The sequence below is a fragment of the Prionailurus bengalensis genome, chromosome B2 (assembly GCF_016509475.1).
Source record: "Prionailurus bengalensis isolate Pbe53 chromosome B2, Fcat_Pben_1.1_paternal_pri, whole genome shotgun sequence".
Lineage (NCBI taxonomy): Eukaryota > Metazoa > Chordata > Mammalia > Carnivora > Felidae > Prionailurus > Prionailurus bengalensis.
The window spans coordinates 53,909,946-53,926,584 of record NC_057349.1 but is presented as its reverse complement, the minus strand read 5'-3'; the positions used below and the strand labels follow the sequence as shown (position 1 = coordinate 53,926,584).

At 37.4% G+C, this 16,639-nt stretch overlaps 1 protein-coding gene across 1 annotated transcript; it reads right to left on the bottom strand.

Moving 5' to 3' along the window:
• Positions 1-979: 979 nt before the first annotated feature.
• Positions 980-11,535, bottom strand: KIAA1586 (KIAA1586 ortholog). Its single transcript, XM_043591704.1, is given in 5 exon segments — positions 980-1,480; positions 1,482-3,494; positions 5,244-5,324; positions 10,026-10,109; positions 10,385-11,535. Coding segments are annotated over 5 exon segments (2,448 nt in total). The 5' UTR covers positions 10,490-11,535; the 3' UTR covers positions 980-1,315.
• Between the last annotated feature and the right edge of the window lie 5,104 nt (positions 11,536-16,639).

Here is a 16,639-nt window from a genome sequence, read left to right as displayed (position 1 = left end):
AATTTTTCAGATTTTAAATCAACTTATCTTTTGTATATAAGAAAGGTCTTGTATAAACAAAGTTTGGTTACTTAACTAAGGACTCTGCACTTTCCTAATAAAACATTTTTTAGGCTTTACCTCATAATTTTCTAACAATTTCTATTACTGAATATTTCACTATCTATCCATCTAAAACCAGTTCTATTTCATGTAAAAATTTAAGCTGTTTTATAGCTGGCCAAACTTACAAGCTCAACTCGTTTAAAAATTGCTAAAAAAATTTTTTGTTCAACATTTAATTCTGATTTCAAGTAGCTAAATTTCAATTCTTTTTTGACTTTGAAAGATTTTCATTCAGTCATTATGCATTTGCTGAAACAGTCTCAATATTACCCAGTCTACTGTGTTTGTTAAGTAACAGCTCGTTTTCCTCTGCCCACAGCCACTGCAATTACCATTCATCATGAAATCTGTAACGTACCTTCTTCCAGCTTGTTTACTGTTCCAGTTGTAGTACTAGCTTCTGCATCTCTACTTCTTTTTCAGTATGCCTTCATTTTAAATTTAAAAATGTGTTCATATTCATGTCTAAACTAGAAAAATAATTACAATTAAAATAGGTATTTCAATCTAATTACCAGTATGATTTATATAAGTATCACCAGTTCCTGTTGTCTATATAAAATACTCAGATAAAAATGCTATATCAATTCATAGAAAAAAAGTTATGTGCACTGAATCTGTTGACACCAATTCAGTGATGTGTTTTTATGTAATACTAGACATGACACATGAGTCTGACAGGCACGCTACAAGAATCATAAGCAAGGTAACAAATGTATTTCTAAAAGTTGAGTTTTTAAAATATTTTACACTTTTTTATATTTAATTGAAATTAAAAATTTGCTTAGTCCTACTGAGCTCATTTCAAGTGCTTAATAGCCACACGTGCTAGAGATTACTGTATTAGCACAGATACAGAAATGAGAAAGAGCCAAAAGGTTTGCAATTTTTATTTCATTTTGCATCCATATAATTTCTAGGGCTTAGAACTTGACTGGGTTGTTATTCTTTTGCATCTTAAGTAAAAAGTAAGACAGCAAAAGTGGAAATGGCTGGATGTTCTGTACAGAATATATATCATGGCCCTCTAGCAGACGTGGGCTAATCTCTAACTATGTAACTCCTAAAAACAATCAACTTTAGCTTTTTGGAGAATGCCTTTTAAACAACATGTTAATAAAAGTTTAACAATTGACTTTCAAAGAATTTTTTATGTATAAGAGATGTATAGCACACAATTTACAAATGATAAAAACATACACAATACCCTTTATTGTAAGTTCCATATAGCCAACTGATTCTCACAGAAGGCTTTTGCTGATTTTTGCCTAACTCTTTTATCTGTAGCCAACCTATGGTTACAATTTGACCAGGACGTTACAAATGGAGTTGCATCCCAATCTGCTAACTCCTTCCCCAATAAATTTATTGTCAATTAAATCTGATATGTGATCTATTGTTAAGCTATTTCTCACCCTTGTGCAAATTATATTCATTAAATTGAAACCTCTTTCAGCTTCAGCATTATTGATTGCAATAGTGTTAACTATCTTTTTAGCTTTTTGTATAGCTATAGGAATTGAAACATTGTTTGATTTTATATTATCATGTACAAATTCTTGAAAATCATTCAAATCAATTTCATATTTTAAAATTTCACATAGATGAAATAATTTTTTTTCACCAGCTATCCATGGTGAAGTTATTTCTTCATAAGGCCATGTAGAAGGTTCTAGCAAGTCAAAATAATTAAAAATACTTTCGTCATGGTTTCTGTCAGATAAAAGACGTAAATGCATGTGTTCAATTATATTTTCTAGTAACATACTCCTTGGAAGAGCATTAAATTCATTGTTTTTATTAAATGGAATATCTTTAAACTTATCTGACTTAATCAAACCCTCAATTTGAGACTCATGCTTTCCAGTACTGATTTTTAAATTTTCCAAAGCTGTTATGGTGCGTTTGATCAATTTTTGTGCTTTGTGAATGTTAGTTGATCTTGACTGTAATGCAGTTGAAAGTAGTGAAAATTCTTCAAGAATGTCAATCATTAAAGCCAGGTCTTGTAAGAAATTAATGTTAGATAATCTCTTTGCCAAACCAGAACAAGAATGAGAAAAATGCATATATAATACAGGATATGCATGCCATACAGCAGTAGCAGCTTGTAAACTACATGCTGTCCATCTTGGTCCCATTACCCGGCCAATTTTAACAATTTCAATTTCAAGATCTTTAGCTACATTTTCTAAAAGCTTGTTTTGATTTTTATTAGACTGGTGATAAATGGAATAAATTTTATCAAGAAATAGTTTAAAATGATTAACTTGTTTTATTTCAGATATTGAATCATCAAGTGACAACTGTAATCGATAATTTAAACAGTTCCAAATAATGATTTTAGGAAAATATTCTAACAACTTTGTAGCTACTCCAGACTTTCTTCCCAGCATTGTATTAGCACCATCAGAATAAAATGCAATTAAATTTGCTTTCAAATATTCATTAGTAAACCCACAATCATTTAAAGTATTCAATAACGTATTGACAATAAACTCTGCTGTGGCGGAGACCAATTCTTTTAAAGCAACGAACAACATAACCGGTGCGGGAGCAGACTGAACTGTGCATTGGAGATAAATCACTAGAGTGCTTTTCTTTGAAACTGTAGATGCCTCATCAATTATGATGCAGATTTTGGCATTCTCTTCTATCGTATTCTTAAATATCTTCATTTTAATTTCTTTTGCAATATGTTCTGCTATTCTTGTTGCACTGTATCGTGTATTTAAACAGCTGACCTCTCCATTTTTCTCTTGTAATTCTACTGCCCCCTCAATATCAGACAAAGGTCTATTATGTTTTACTAAACTATAAACTGTATTGAAAACTTTTATGGTAGCATCAATATTTTTATTTTTTTTTTTATGCACTAAATTAGAAATTGAGTCATTAACTGATTCCTTCAACAGATCCTGAATTTTACCATGGGCTTTAGAAACATCGTGTTCCCTAATTTTTTTCCGCAGAGAAGCTTGTCTAGTAGTTTTATTACTGCCATTAGGGGTTACTAAATATGCAATCCATTCCTTGGACACATGGACATGCTTTTCTGCTTTTGATCCCAAATGCCGAACTGTTGAACAATCCTTACATCCTAATTTACCTTCTTTTATTTCAAGCCATTTGTACTGTTCTGTAAACATAAATGCTTGTTTTTCATTCCAACAATCTGGAAGCACAAGATTATCTGTTTCTTCCTTTGATGAACATGATGGATTTTCTTCAATGACTGGTTTTTCAACATATTTGAAATTTGATTCCTCTGACTTGGACAGTCCACAATGATTTCTGTTATCATTTCTTTCTGTGTCTGTTTTCACCTTCTTCACATTTAAAAAATGCAAAAAATCTCCCTGTCGTTTTGGCATTTTAGGGAACAGAATCTGAAAAATAATTTTACATATATAAGTCAAGTTCACGATAACACTTTAAGAGTTGATGTAAAAGTTTCTGTTAATGGGGGCGGCTGGCTTAGTCAGTTAAGCATTGACTCTTGATTTCGGCTCAAGTCATGATCTCATAGCTCATGAGTTCAAGCCCTGAGTGGGGCTCTGTGCTGACAGTGTGAAGCCTGCTTGGGATTCTGTCTCTCTCTCCGCCCCTCCCCTGCTCACATGGTCTCTTTCAAAATAAATAAACTTAAAAAAAATTAAATAAAATAACCTGAAGGTGCCTGGGTGGCTCGGTCAGTTAAGTGGCCAGCTCTTGATTTCAGATCAGGTCATGATCTCATGGTCTGTGAGTTCGAGCCCTGTGTTGAGCTCTGCGCTGAGTGTGGAGCTTGCTTGGGATCCTCTCTCTCCACCCCTCCCCCACTTTCTGTGTGTGTGTGTGTGTGTGTGTGTGTGTGTGTGTGTCTCAAAAATAAATATAAATAATAATAAAAACTTACAGGGTGCCTGAGTGGCTCAGTTGGTTAGGTGTCAGACTCTTGGTATCGGCTCAGGTCATCATCTCGTGGTTTTATGAGTTCAAGCCCTGCATTGGGCTCTCCATGGGCAGCATGGAGCCTGCCTGGGATTCTCTCTCCCTTTCTCTCTCTGTCCCTTCCCTGCTTGTGCTGTCTCTGTCACTCTCAAATAAATAAACTAAAAAAACAAAAAACAAAAAAACAAAAAAAAAAAACTTTAAGAAAGAAAGAGAAAGCACTCTAGGTTGAAGTAACAGAGCCCTATATCTAAAAAACCAAAAATAACCTCATTAAAAAAATTTGTTAATGATTTTAGAAATAAATTTTAAATCACTTACCTTGCCTTTCAGTTTGTACCTATAACTTCAATACGACTTGCTATTTGTTGAAAAATTCACTACCACGTTGTTTTCTTAAGTTTATTTATTGTTTATTTTTTAGTAATCCCTATACCCAGTGTGGGGCTCAAACTCACAACCCTGAGATCAAGTCACATGCTCCTCCAACTGAGCCAGCCAGGCACCCCAGTTTTCAAAATTTTATAACCAGTAACGTCATGAAATCTGACTACAAATGTTTATCATCCAACAAAGAAGCTGCTCGTATGATTTAAAAATGAGTATACTTCCAATGTAAAAAGTGGTTAACGTTTTCATTTAACAAATAAGGTAAAAAGTGAAAAAAATGAAGACTTATATCAGAACTCCACTCAGTCACCAATGATATCAACATCTTTGTTGAATCAAAGGAGAGTTTTCAAATAATGCAAGTTTTCCTCAATTGTTCATATTACATACAGTTTAGTAATTTACATCTTTTGGCTTACTCTACATTAACATTTTATCCATCACTTTCTGAAGTTCAGATAATCAATAAATAATTAATCAAGCCCCAATTTTGAGTTTGCTGATTACCGTGGTGTAAATACTCCAATCATGTTGCAGGAGGAGTATGCTGTTATAAAATATTTCTATCATACAGATACAACAGACGTAAATAAATAAAGTTATGAGGAGTTTTGAGTATTTACTACCTTAAATGTAGTAATTTATTTCCTTGTAGGTTTATACACTTTAGTTTTTAATAACGGCTATGTTTAACAAATCAGCTCATAAAACTCCTGAAAATCGAACCATCAGTTCTTGCAAGCCAGTTCAAGCCACCTCTAACACATTTTGCACTTGATGACAGAACTGAAAAACCACAGATATAATGTACTTACATCACTATGATAGATGCTACGTTCTTCATCATCACCACAGACCAGATCAGTGTATTCAAGAACAGGTTTTGATGGTCCTTCCTAAAAAAGGATTGAGCAAATTCACAAGTCATGAAAACCATTCAAACCAAACTTGCATTTACAATCAATAGGTTTTTGTTGTTGTTGTTGGAATTAGCAAGAATTCCTCCAGAGAGGAAGTCTTGTAGGTGGAACAGAATAATCAGAAACAAAAGCAGCACATGAAAGACTCAGAGGAGATGAAGAAGTAACAATGACAAAACCCAAAGAAAAACTAAATCTACATAGAGGAATAAAACTATGTGGATTCCTTTGAAAATGGGAAGAGTACAGGGATGGTATTAAAAAGACAGAGACAGGGGCGCCTGGGTGGCTCAGTCGGTTGGGCGTCCAACTTCAGCTCAGGTCACGATCTCGCGGTCCGTGAGTTCGAGCCCCACGTCGGGCTCTGGGCTGATGGCTCAGAGCCTGGAGCCTGCTTCCGATTCTGTGTCTCCCTCTCTCTCTGCCCCTCCCCCGTTCATGCTCTGTCTCTCTCTGTCTCAAAAATAAATAAAAAACGTTAAAAATTAAAAAAAAAAAAAGACACAGACCTCATGGTAGTGTATTTTTTAAATGTATGACTATCAATAATCTTTTAGTTATCTAAGCTCAAAATTGCATAGTTCTTCAATAGCTCTGCTTTACCTTCCACATCCTACACAAGCAAACATGAAGCCCTGATTTTCTCAATTCTTTCTTTACATACATACTACCTGCAACACACATGAAGCCTTAAATACCTGGCTCAAAAACCTAGATTTTATTCTATAGGTAAATGAATCAATCAATAGTGTTGAGATAGGAACAACAATTAGAGCTCTGTTTCAAGATGAGGAAAGTATGAAGTGTGGGAAGACTAGTAACAAGATAATCCAGACAAACAGTAATGTATTGAAATAGAGTGAAGACTAACAATGAGGAAGTACAGTCTTCTGTATATATATTATAGTAAAATTTATAACAAAGGGCTTTTTTTGTACCCCCAAATTTCTATCATTCCTTTCTTTCAGGATATTGTGTTTATTTAGCTGCACATACATATATATTTATATGGCAGAACACAAAGGAGATGCTCTAATGCAAAATGAAGGCTGGAAAGAAATTTATATGAAAAGACTAAGGAATCCATACTAGAATACATCAAGTGGTAACATACTTTTTTTTTTATGTTTATTTTTGACAGATTGCAAGCGGGGGAGGGGCTGAGAGAGAGGGGGACAGAGGATCCAAAGCTTGAATGTGGGCCTTGAACTCATCAACTGTGAGATCATGACCTGGGCAGAAAGACACTTAACTGACTGAGCCACCCAGGCACCCCAGTAACATACTTCTTGATAAAAGATATAAAAGGAACACAAAAAAATGTTCTTTTTGTATCTGAAGAATCCTCAAGCAGAGAACCATACCCAGCAGCATTTCATCTTTACTAGATGGTAATATAAAAAACATGAAGAAATAAGCACATCCTGGTGGAAGCCAGCACAGAATGGGGTTACAAAGGGAAGTAAATTCTGTTTCTGAATGTATTTTATTTAATTTTATTATTTTTATTTAAAGAGTTTTTTTAAGAGCTTATTTATTTATTTTGAGAGAGAGAACGTGCACACAAGCAGGGGACAGGCAGAATGAGACAGAGAATCCCAAGCAGGCTCAATATTGTCAGCACAGAGCCTAACTTGGGGCTCAATCTCATGAACCGTGAGATCATGACCTGAGCTGAGATTAAGAGTCGGACACCTAACCTACTGAGCCACCCAGGTGCCCCTCTTAATGTATTTTAAAGTAGAATTAAATTAAAAAATAAAGTAGAATTAAATCATCAGTTTTGTGTGTGTGTGTGTGTGTAACCATTTAAAAGCAACAGAAATATTTTTACCCTCTTTTTTCTTAGATTTTTTTTTTTAATTTTTTTTTTTCAACGTTAATTTATTTTTGGGACAGAGAGACAAGCATGAATGGGGGAGGGGCAGAGAGAGAGGGAGACACAGAATCGGAAACAGGCTCCAGGCTCTGAGCCATCAGCCCAGAGCCTGACGCGGGGCTGGAACTCATGGACCACGAGATCGTGACCTGGCTGAAGTCGGACGCTTAACCGACTGCGCCACCCAGGCGCCCCTCTTTTTTCTTAGATTTTAATGTTATACTTATTTATTTTGAGAGAGAGACAGTGTGTGAGCAGAGGAGAGGGGCCTAGGAAGACAGAGAATCCTAAACAAGCTCCATGCCACCAGCGCAGAGCCCAACATGGGGCTCAAACCATGAACCATGTGATCATGACTTGAAGCCAAAATCATGAGCTGGACATTCAACCAACCAAGCCACCCACGCATCCCTACTCTCCTTTCTGATACTGCAATTCTACTTAGATCCACATAAGCATACTTCCAAAATACTGCCAGGAATGATATTGTGAATATCACAATAAAGTGGGTCAAATGAATTTTTTGGTTTCCCAGTGCACATAAAAGTTATGTCTATATTATACTGTAGTCTTTTAAGTGTGCAATAGTGTTATGTCTAAAAAACACATACACAGCTTAATTAAAAAATACTTTATTGCTAAAAAATGCTAAACATCATTTGATCTTTCAGTGATTTATCACTGATCACAGATCACAACAAAATAATGATGAAAAAGCTTGAAATACTGTGAGAATTACTGAACCATGACAAAGACACAAGAGTGAGCAGATGTTATTGGGAAATTGTGCCAACTGACTTGCTTGACACAGGGTTGCCACAAACCTTCAACTTGTAAAAACACAGCATTTGTGAGGTGCAATAAAACATGGTATGCCTATATAATTCATTTCTCCTTATGGAGCTGTCAAATATTTGATCAATTTTTGGAAACAAGGCTAAATAAGAGGTTCTATCAAGTTGGAGGTACAAAACTCTGGATGCAAAGATACAGGGGCACCTGGGTAGCTCAGTCGGTTGAGCGTCCGACTTCGGCTCAGATCATGATCTCGCAGCTCGTGAGTTCGAGCCCCACGTCGGGCTCTGAGCGACAGCTCAGAGCCTGTTTCGGATTCTGTGTCTCCCTCTCGCTCTGTCCCCACCCACTCGCATTCTGTCTCTGTCGCTCTCAAAAATAAATAAACATTAAAAAAAAATTTTTTTTTAAAGATACAAAAGATTCTCTGTATTTAAAATTAAATTCAAATTAAGAGTTTTAAACCTCAGTAAGCAACTCAATCAGATAGCAACTCAGTAAGAATTTAGAATATAATACTTTAATCCACAGAGTGTTACACAAACCTGTACCTATTCATTTTTCCAACCTTAACTTTGTAGAGTCCTTCCATTTCTCAAAGGCATGTGTCATATAACATCTATGCCACTCCTAGTTCTGGCTGCACAAAATATCATGAAGATCATAATGTCCCATTTGCTTTGATTTTTATACCACAGTCAGGAGGAACCAAAATTACTTTTCCTGAAGACCCATGAAATACTCTTTCCAAATACTTTTCACTACAAAAACAGACACTGTGGATCTTCAATTTTCATAGTTACATCATTTACTCCACAACACAGGGAAGGCAGAGTTAGCATACAACCTCTCTTTGTACCCCCAAATTTATAAAGTACCAAGTGTCAAAAAAAAGGGGGAGTACCATGTGTACAATTAATGGGCAAGAATGTCACAGAAATAATCTTGTAAAGAATTTCTATATGACCCTACAAGAAACAACATGTTAACACCACAACGTTTAAAGATGAGAATTTATTTGATTTAAAAAACAATTTATGAAAAAAATTGTGGTTTATCAGGTTGCCCTAAATCTATAGCAATTCAAGAACAAACATACATTAAACAGGCACTCATTTAAAAAAAAATTATACACCTTTCACAGCAAACCTCAAGTAATTACTGGTTTGGACAAGTTTTTAGGTAGCTAAGACACCACTCTAAGCTGAGTCTTTGGAATTCTTTACAGTTTTGGGTGAAAATCATCTCCAAATACGTCATAACCCCCACTCTGCCTAAACCAAGGCTTTACAAACTGTGGTTCAGAGATTCATATGTCCTTTCATCTTTCCAAAAGGAAGACTCCTAGGTCCCACCTACAAATTCTGAGTCAGTGGGAATGGAAGGGTGAGGCCCCGCAATCCGCACATTTACGCTTGGTAATGCTTAAAGACCACTGACCCGAAGGGACGAAATTCTGAAAAATATGTGTGTTCCTGGTGATGCAGGGATCTCCATATGAACATCAACTCCTGCACTATGCTGTAACAAACACCATGATCTCACAGGTCAGGGAAGTCTTCAAGCTAGTCGCCTTCATGTTATGCAGCTACATAACGCTCAGATTTTGAGTTCTTGCAAGCCTTCTTGTTCTCTACCTCCTTCCTCATCATCACCTGTCCTCTCTCTCTCGCCTGCATCGTCATCTGTTACAGGACAACCTTGTCCCTCTTGGAAACACGCCTAGACTAAGCATTAAAACAGCGCTAAGTAAACGCACGAGAAGCGTGATGGAGTGAGCACCACGGACTTTCGGCAGTCTTTGTGACGGCTACCGCAGCTGCTCAGAGGCCTCTTTGGGTAAATTTCCTAATCCTACGCCACGCTCCCCGGTGTCTAGTACCTATCCGACGTTCGTACACAGTTGCTCAATGAGGGGTGGACAGGTGCAGTACAATCACATAATGGCTTACCACGCGCAGTCTTGGAACTCTAGGAAAAACCCGAATGTCGTTGCTACTTACACTAACAAACTGAATGTCATCTTCATTTTCATCCGTTGTTGACTCAGATGCCTCGGGCCCAGCTGGAGGGACAGATTCTATTATCTATAAAAATAAGCCAAAACACGCTTATCTATACAGCCACGTACTTGGTGGAAGAGACTTTCCCAAAAGGAACGAAAAAGAAAGAGCTTTTTAAAACCACGAGCTCTTGAGGAAACCTAACAGCACAACTGCATGCAAATCCGACTAAGAACAGAACTCCATGGAGTCGCGTTCTGCCTCAGCAGACGCGGAGCCATGGGGAGCGGACGCCGAAAACGACTCGCCAGCCCCTGCGAATTCCCCTATCTGCTCGAGGAGGAGGGATGCGCGCTCACCGCCGAAGGGCGATCCTGTCTCAAAATGTCGCTCTCGCGGGCAGAGCGGCGACAACAGGGAGCACCGGGGCCGGCGTAGGGGACCGGGGGCGGCCGGGCGGCCATTGTTACCGCTGGGTCGTCGTTAGGACCCGCACCAGGCCCGAACGCTGGGCTCGGCCCGAGACGCCGAGGCTTTCGCCCCGCGGGCGCACGGCAGGCCGCACACTCAACAAAACACAAAGCCCTTTCGCGGCGCGGCTGAGAACGCCGCGGCCCGACGCTCCACCACTCACCTCCGACGGCCTAACTTGACAGCACCACCGCTGCTACGATCGCCGCCGCCACGACTTCCCTTCCCGCCCAGCACCGCTTCGCGCCGCCGTGACCCGCCCCTGCGTGGATGGCGCCGCCGCCGCCGCCATCGACGCCACCGACGCCGCGGGCGGAAAGAGGTGCGAAACCGCTTTAAAAGGAGGAGCGGCCGGCTGTGGCCCGCTATCCCCCGGAGTCTCTTTCGCACAGTCCCGGCCTGCCTTCTCCGCGCCGCGCAGGAACCTGGGAGTTGTAGTTCTAGTGCCGCCCGAGACCGTCCCGCGTATATTTGAAAAGTGGAAAGGAACTGTGAGATGCGGCGGTTGCGTTCCTCTAGGCTTTTACGGTACCAAAGTAGTATTAATAGATGGCTTTTCTTTCTTAATCTGTCTCCCTCTCCCCACCTTTCTTCTACTTTTTAATTTTTTTCTTCTCCTCCCCCTCTTTCAATACAAATATCGTTCTAGATAATTTAGATCAGTAGTGTTAAAATGCTCTTTCGTTGTTTGCTCAGATACTTCCTTACTAAATAGTGGCCAACTTTTTTCTTTTCAGTATTTACACATTAACGAATGTGAACAGATACAGTTTATGAAAACATGTGTTAACTGAGAATATACTTTTAAAGCTTTTCCTCCTAGCCCTATCAGACCAAGATCACCTAACCTATCTGTGGTCCCACAAAATCCCCTTTATGATTTTGACAGTGGTCTACAATGCGTGAGATCACACAGCAGAGGAACTAAGGCATCTCACAAGACAAAGCAATAGAGTAATTAGGAAATTTTTAGGAAGGTAGAGGTAGATGAAATTTAAATGAAACAGTATTTTGATAGGTTCAAAGCCAATTAGGGCTGTGTGTAAGAGTTCAACGTCACGTCTGGACTACAGTTTGGACCCAGAGTCCTGTTAACTTAAAAACTACAAAATTAACATACATACTAATTGTTGGCCCAGAACCCTCTTATCTGTAGCCTTGCACTTGGTTTGATATGTGGCTTGTTCTCTGTGTGTCAGTGACCAGCCATGGAAGGGCTATTTCATTCTTACTGATAGATTTTCAAACAACAATGTTGTTACTCTATGAGTTTGGGAACAAATTTTCTCATTGTGTAAATAAGATAGTAGTAGTCACCAAGGTCACCTTGATTCTACAAGTGCAGTATTTCTTTGGGAGAAATACTGTCTGTTAATTTTTCAGCTGACTTTATCTATGTCTGTTATTTATGCCCAGCAGATATTTACTTTCTCATTTGAAGGCTTGTTTTTGCTGGTCTAAAGGAGAACATGGTGTTTGATTACTTACATCCTAGCTAGTATTTGATGAATCTGTTTGCATTTCCACAAAGTGGACTAAAACTGCAGGTGCATTTGTACCAGCTAATTTGGGACTTGCAGATGAAAATTGAGAAAAAGAAACATCTGCCAAGATGATAGACTCAAAAGCTGTATGTAAATTAACCATTTTTAAATCTCTTAAAAGTCTAGGAGAGATTTGCATTTAAACAATTTCTTTAATGTGCTGGTGGGATTTCAGTGGAACAAGTACTTTGAAAGGTTGCAGGTGGGAGTCATTTAGTTACATTGTTGGAAAACAGGCAGTGATTATGTGGCTGGAGCCCAAATATGGTTATGCCTTTCAATTCAGTAATTGTTGCATGGATAGTCTTTTCCATTTTAGATATTCTAATAGGTATGTAGTGATATCCCATTGTGATTTTAATTTGTATTAACCTAATTACTAATAATGTTGAAAATCTTTTTATGCATTCATTTGCCATCCATGTATCTTCATCGGTCTTGTCTGTTAAGATCTTCTGCCCACTCTGTAAATTATCTTCTTGTTATTGAATTTTAAGAGTTGTTTATTTATTCTGGAATCAAGTCCTTTAACACATATGTGATTTCCAAATATTTTCTTCCAGTCTGTGGCTTGACTTTCCATTTCTTAAAATTGTCTTTCAAAGAGAAGTTTTACTTTTGATTGAGTTTAATTTGCCAATTTTTTGCTTTTCTTGATCATGCTTTTGGTGGTATATCTAAGAAATCTTTGCCTAAACAAAGTTACAAACATTTTCATCTTTATTTCCTTCTAGAAATTTTACCCTTCACACATTTTCAGTAGTCATTCTACTATAAAAAAGGTCTTCCCTACTCCCCTACTTTTTGATTTATCTATCCATTATCATGATTCATAGATTTCTATTTTTATTCAATGGGTTATGATTTTTGATTGTTCATTGCTATTACAGAAATAAAGCAATTTTTTCCCTAGCTTTATTGAGGTATGGTAAACAAATAAAACTGTGTATATTTACATGTACATGATGTTTTGATATTATTATACATTGTGAAATGATTGCCGCAATTAAGTTAATTAATACATCCATCACAAAAATAGTTACCATTTTTGTGTCTGTGTAGTGAGAACACCTGACATCTACTATCCTGGGGCACGTGGCTGGCTCAGTTGGTACAACATGTAACTCTTGATCTTGGGGTCACAAATCCACGCCCCACATTGGACATGGAGCTTACTTAAAAAAAAAAGGATCTACTCTCAGCAAATTTCAAGTATATAATACATTATTATTATAGTCACCACGCTATACACTAGGTTTCAGAACTTATTCATAACTGAAAGTTTGTACTCTTGGACCAACATCTCTCCGTTTCCCTCATCGCAACAGTCCCTGGTAATCACCATTCTGCTCTCTGATTCCTTGAGTTCAGCTTTTTTACATTTCACACATGAAATCGTGCAGTATCTTTCTGTGTCTGGCTTATTTAGCTTAGCATAATGTCCTCCTGGTATATCCATGCTGTTGTAAATGGCAGGATTTCCTTTTTTAATTTTAATTTTTATATCTGTTTATTCTTCTTTAATTTTGAACAGTTTCTCAACCTTTCCTTTTTTCATGACATTGATATTTTTGAAGAATATGGGCCATTATTTTACAGAATATTCCTCAGTTTAAGTTTGTCAGTGTTTCTTCATGATCACATGCAGGTTATGTCTCTGACCAGAATACTACATACATGATCTTGTGTTGCTTTTAGGGAATCACATTCAGAGACACATGATATCCATCTGCCCCTTATTGATGATGAAGATTATTGGTGATAATCATCTGGTGAAAGTATTGTCCACTTTCTTCTATTTTTTTCTACTGCATAGATTTTTCTCCTTGCAGTGTATAATCAATCTGTGGGATAATTCACTGAGAATATGCAAATACCCTTTTCTCGTGAAACTTAACACTTCAATCTTGCCTGATCAATCTTTACTATTATAGTTGTAAATAGTAATTTTCCAACTCTACCACCCTTCCCATATTTTTAATTGGCATTCTGCTATATAATAAAGGGTCTTCCCGTCTCCCTTACTTTTTGATTTATTATCATTATGGATTCATGGATTTCTGTTTTATTCAATGGGTTATAATCCATTACAGTCCTAATTTATTTTGATGCCAGTTTGTCCCAAATTTGGCCAGTTGTAGTCCCTTTTGCAGCCTCACATGGCCATCATTCTTTGAGCAGTCCCTTACTTTCTGGCATAACATACCATGTTCCAAGTACATTTGGTACCTTCTCTGCCCCTGCCCTGGAATCAGCCATTTCTATAAGAAGCCCCTTTTCCTTTGGTGGGAAATGGTATTTAACCAAGATCTGGGTGTTAGGTGTACTCATTGTCACTGGAACACTTACAAAAGATTCTGACATTTGTTGTAGCTTGGATCAAGGGATGATTTACCACACAATCTTTTGTTTACACAGCTAACTTAAAAATTCACATTTTGATCCATTTCTAAAGAAGATGGACATGGTGTGGAAACATCTATATATCCGTTCCAGAATACTGCCTAAAAATTCTTACTGGGTGATACTTTATATCCTCATTGGATTCTCCTTACCTTTGTTTACAGGACTGGATCAATTTCTACTCAATTCTAGAAATTGGGCGGATTTGAGATATAGCCTTAAGAAGATTAATGTAATTACTCCTACATTTTTTAAAAAGATTTTTGAAAAAGTGTTTATTTATTTAAAAAAATTTTTTTAAATGTTTATTGATTTTTCAGACAGAGACAGAGCATGAAGGGGGGAGGGTCAGAGAGAGAGACACACAGAATCTGAAACAGGCTCCAGGCTATCAGCTGTCAGCACAGAGCCCGACGCAGGGCTCAAACTCACGGACCACGAGATCATGACCTGAGCTGAAGTTGGCTGCTCAACCGACTGAGCCACCCAGGCGCCCCTTTTTATTTAAGTAGTCTCTATACCCAACAAAGGGCTTGAACTCACAATCCTGAGATCAAGAGTTGCATGTTCTTCTGACTGAGCCAGCCAGGTGTGCTCCTGATTACTACAGCATTTTTAAGTATTCTTCAGTTCTATAGTTTTTCAGAACACTTAGGTCATTTTCTGGCATTCTCCAATTCATTTTTTGTAATCAAGTGTTTTTTTCCTTGGGGCATATTAATAAATGCACTAATTAGTTTAAATCAAGAAGATTGAGATTTTGAGTAGATAGGAGCACTCAGAATTCCTTCTTAAATGTATCTAATTTTTCCTGAGGTTTTAGAAATTCTTTAAATATGGCTTTCACATCTGCCTTCGTCTTGGTTCAAAATCTACTCTTGATAATTTTAAGTGAAAATTTCAACTTTACAATTACAAGTTCAGGTGGGAAAGGAGATGACCTTTGTGTGTTTAAATGGTAGGTGGAACATAAAAAGAAGAGAGATTGTGTATGTGAATAGAATTGTTTACAGATGCCTGGCTGGCTCAGTCAGTAGAGCATGTGTCTCTTGATCTGGGGGTTACAAGTTTGAGCCCCACGCTGGATGTAGAGATTACTTAAAAAATAATAAAATCTTAAAAAAAAAGGAATTGTTTAATCATTATATTGTACATCTGAAACTAATATGACACTGTAGTCAATTATACTTGAATTTAAAAAAAGGAAGGGAGATTGTATAATGGAGTAGAGAAAGGACACAAGATGAATAGGGAATTCCCAAGAGTGAAACAATACTAAATTTTTCACATTTTTTCATTAGCTTTAGCCATAGACTCTTTTGGGAAGCAATTCTATTGTCAAAACTAAGCTCTGATTCTTTCTGATGGCAATCAAAGAAGGCTGACCTTCTTGGTTAGGTATTTTGTCACCTTATTGTTCTAAGTCCCTCCGAAAAGGACAATCAGTCATAATTAAAGATTCCCCCAAGATGCCACTGTCGTTCTTGATTATTCTTAGTGAAATTGTGCCATTTGAAAAAATGGCATGGTGAGTAAGAACTGTAGTGATGTAATGGAGAGGCAGAGAACCCCATGAGAACTGACCTGGATGAAGCATTGTTTATGGTTTCTGTGTCTCCATATCCTAACTAATGGCTTGCTGTCATTACCACTATGCATGAAAACCTCTGGTCCCAGTTCAGGCGTTGAAAATAATCAAGGCAGTTCTCAGAAGCACAAAGATAAGACTAAGGAGTGTTCTTACAAAGTTTTGAAAGATGACCTAAACCAAGTTTGTTCAAAGGATTCCAGTATAATGATGTTGTTTTTTTTTTTATTCTTTATTCTCCACAAGTAATTTGAATGGTAGGCTTACCAAATATATGCCTGTTTTCTGTCTATAGACTTCATAGAGACAAACCAAAACAAAAGCAAAAATTAAACAGGAGTAAAAAATACAGGCCACTTTTAACAAAAGGACAAAGGATAACAAAACAGAACCCAAAGTTTTATTCTTAGTCCTGGGAATCAAAAATAAATTTAGTGCCAAAGAGCTTAATAAAGCTCAGAGCTTCATTCAGTGTGAAACTTACTTCATTATTATGGGTCAAGTGAATTTGAATGGGTGCAGACCCAAAGATTCTCAAATTTGCCCCCTCTTGCCATATCAAGGAGTGTGGAAACAGGGAGCTCAACAGAATCTAGGCAGCACCTTCA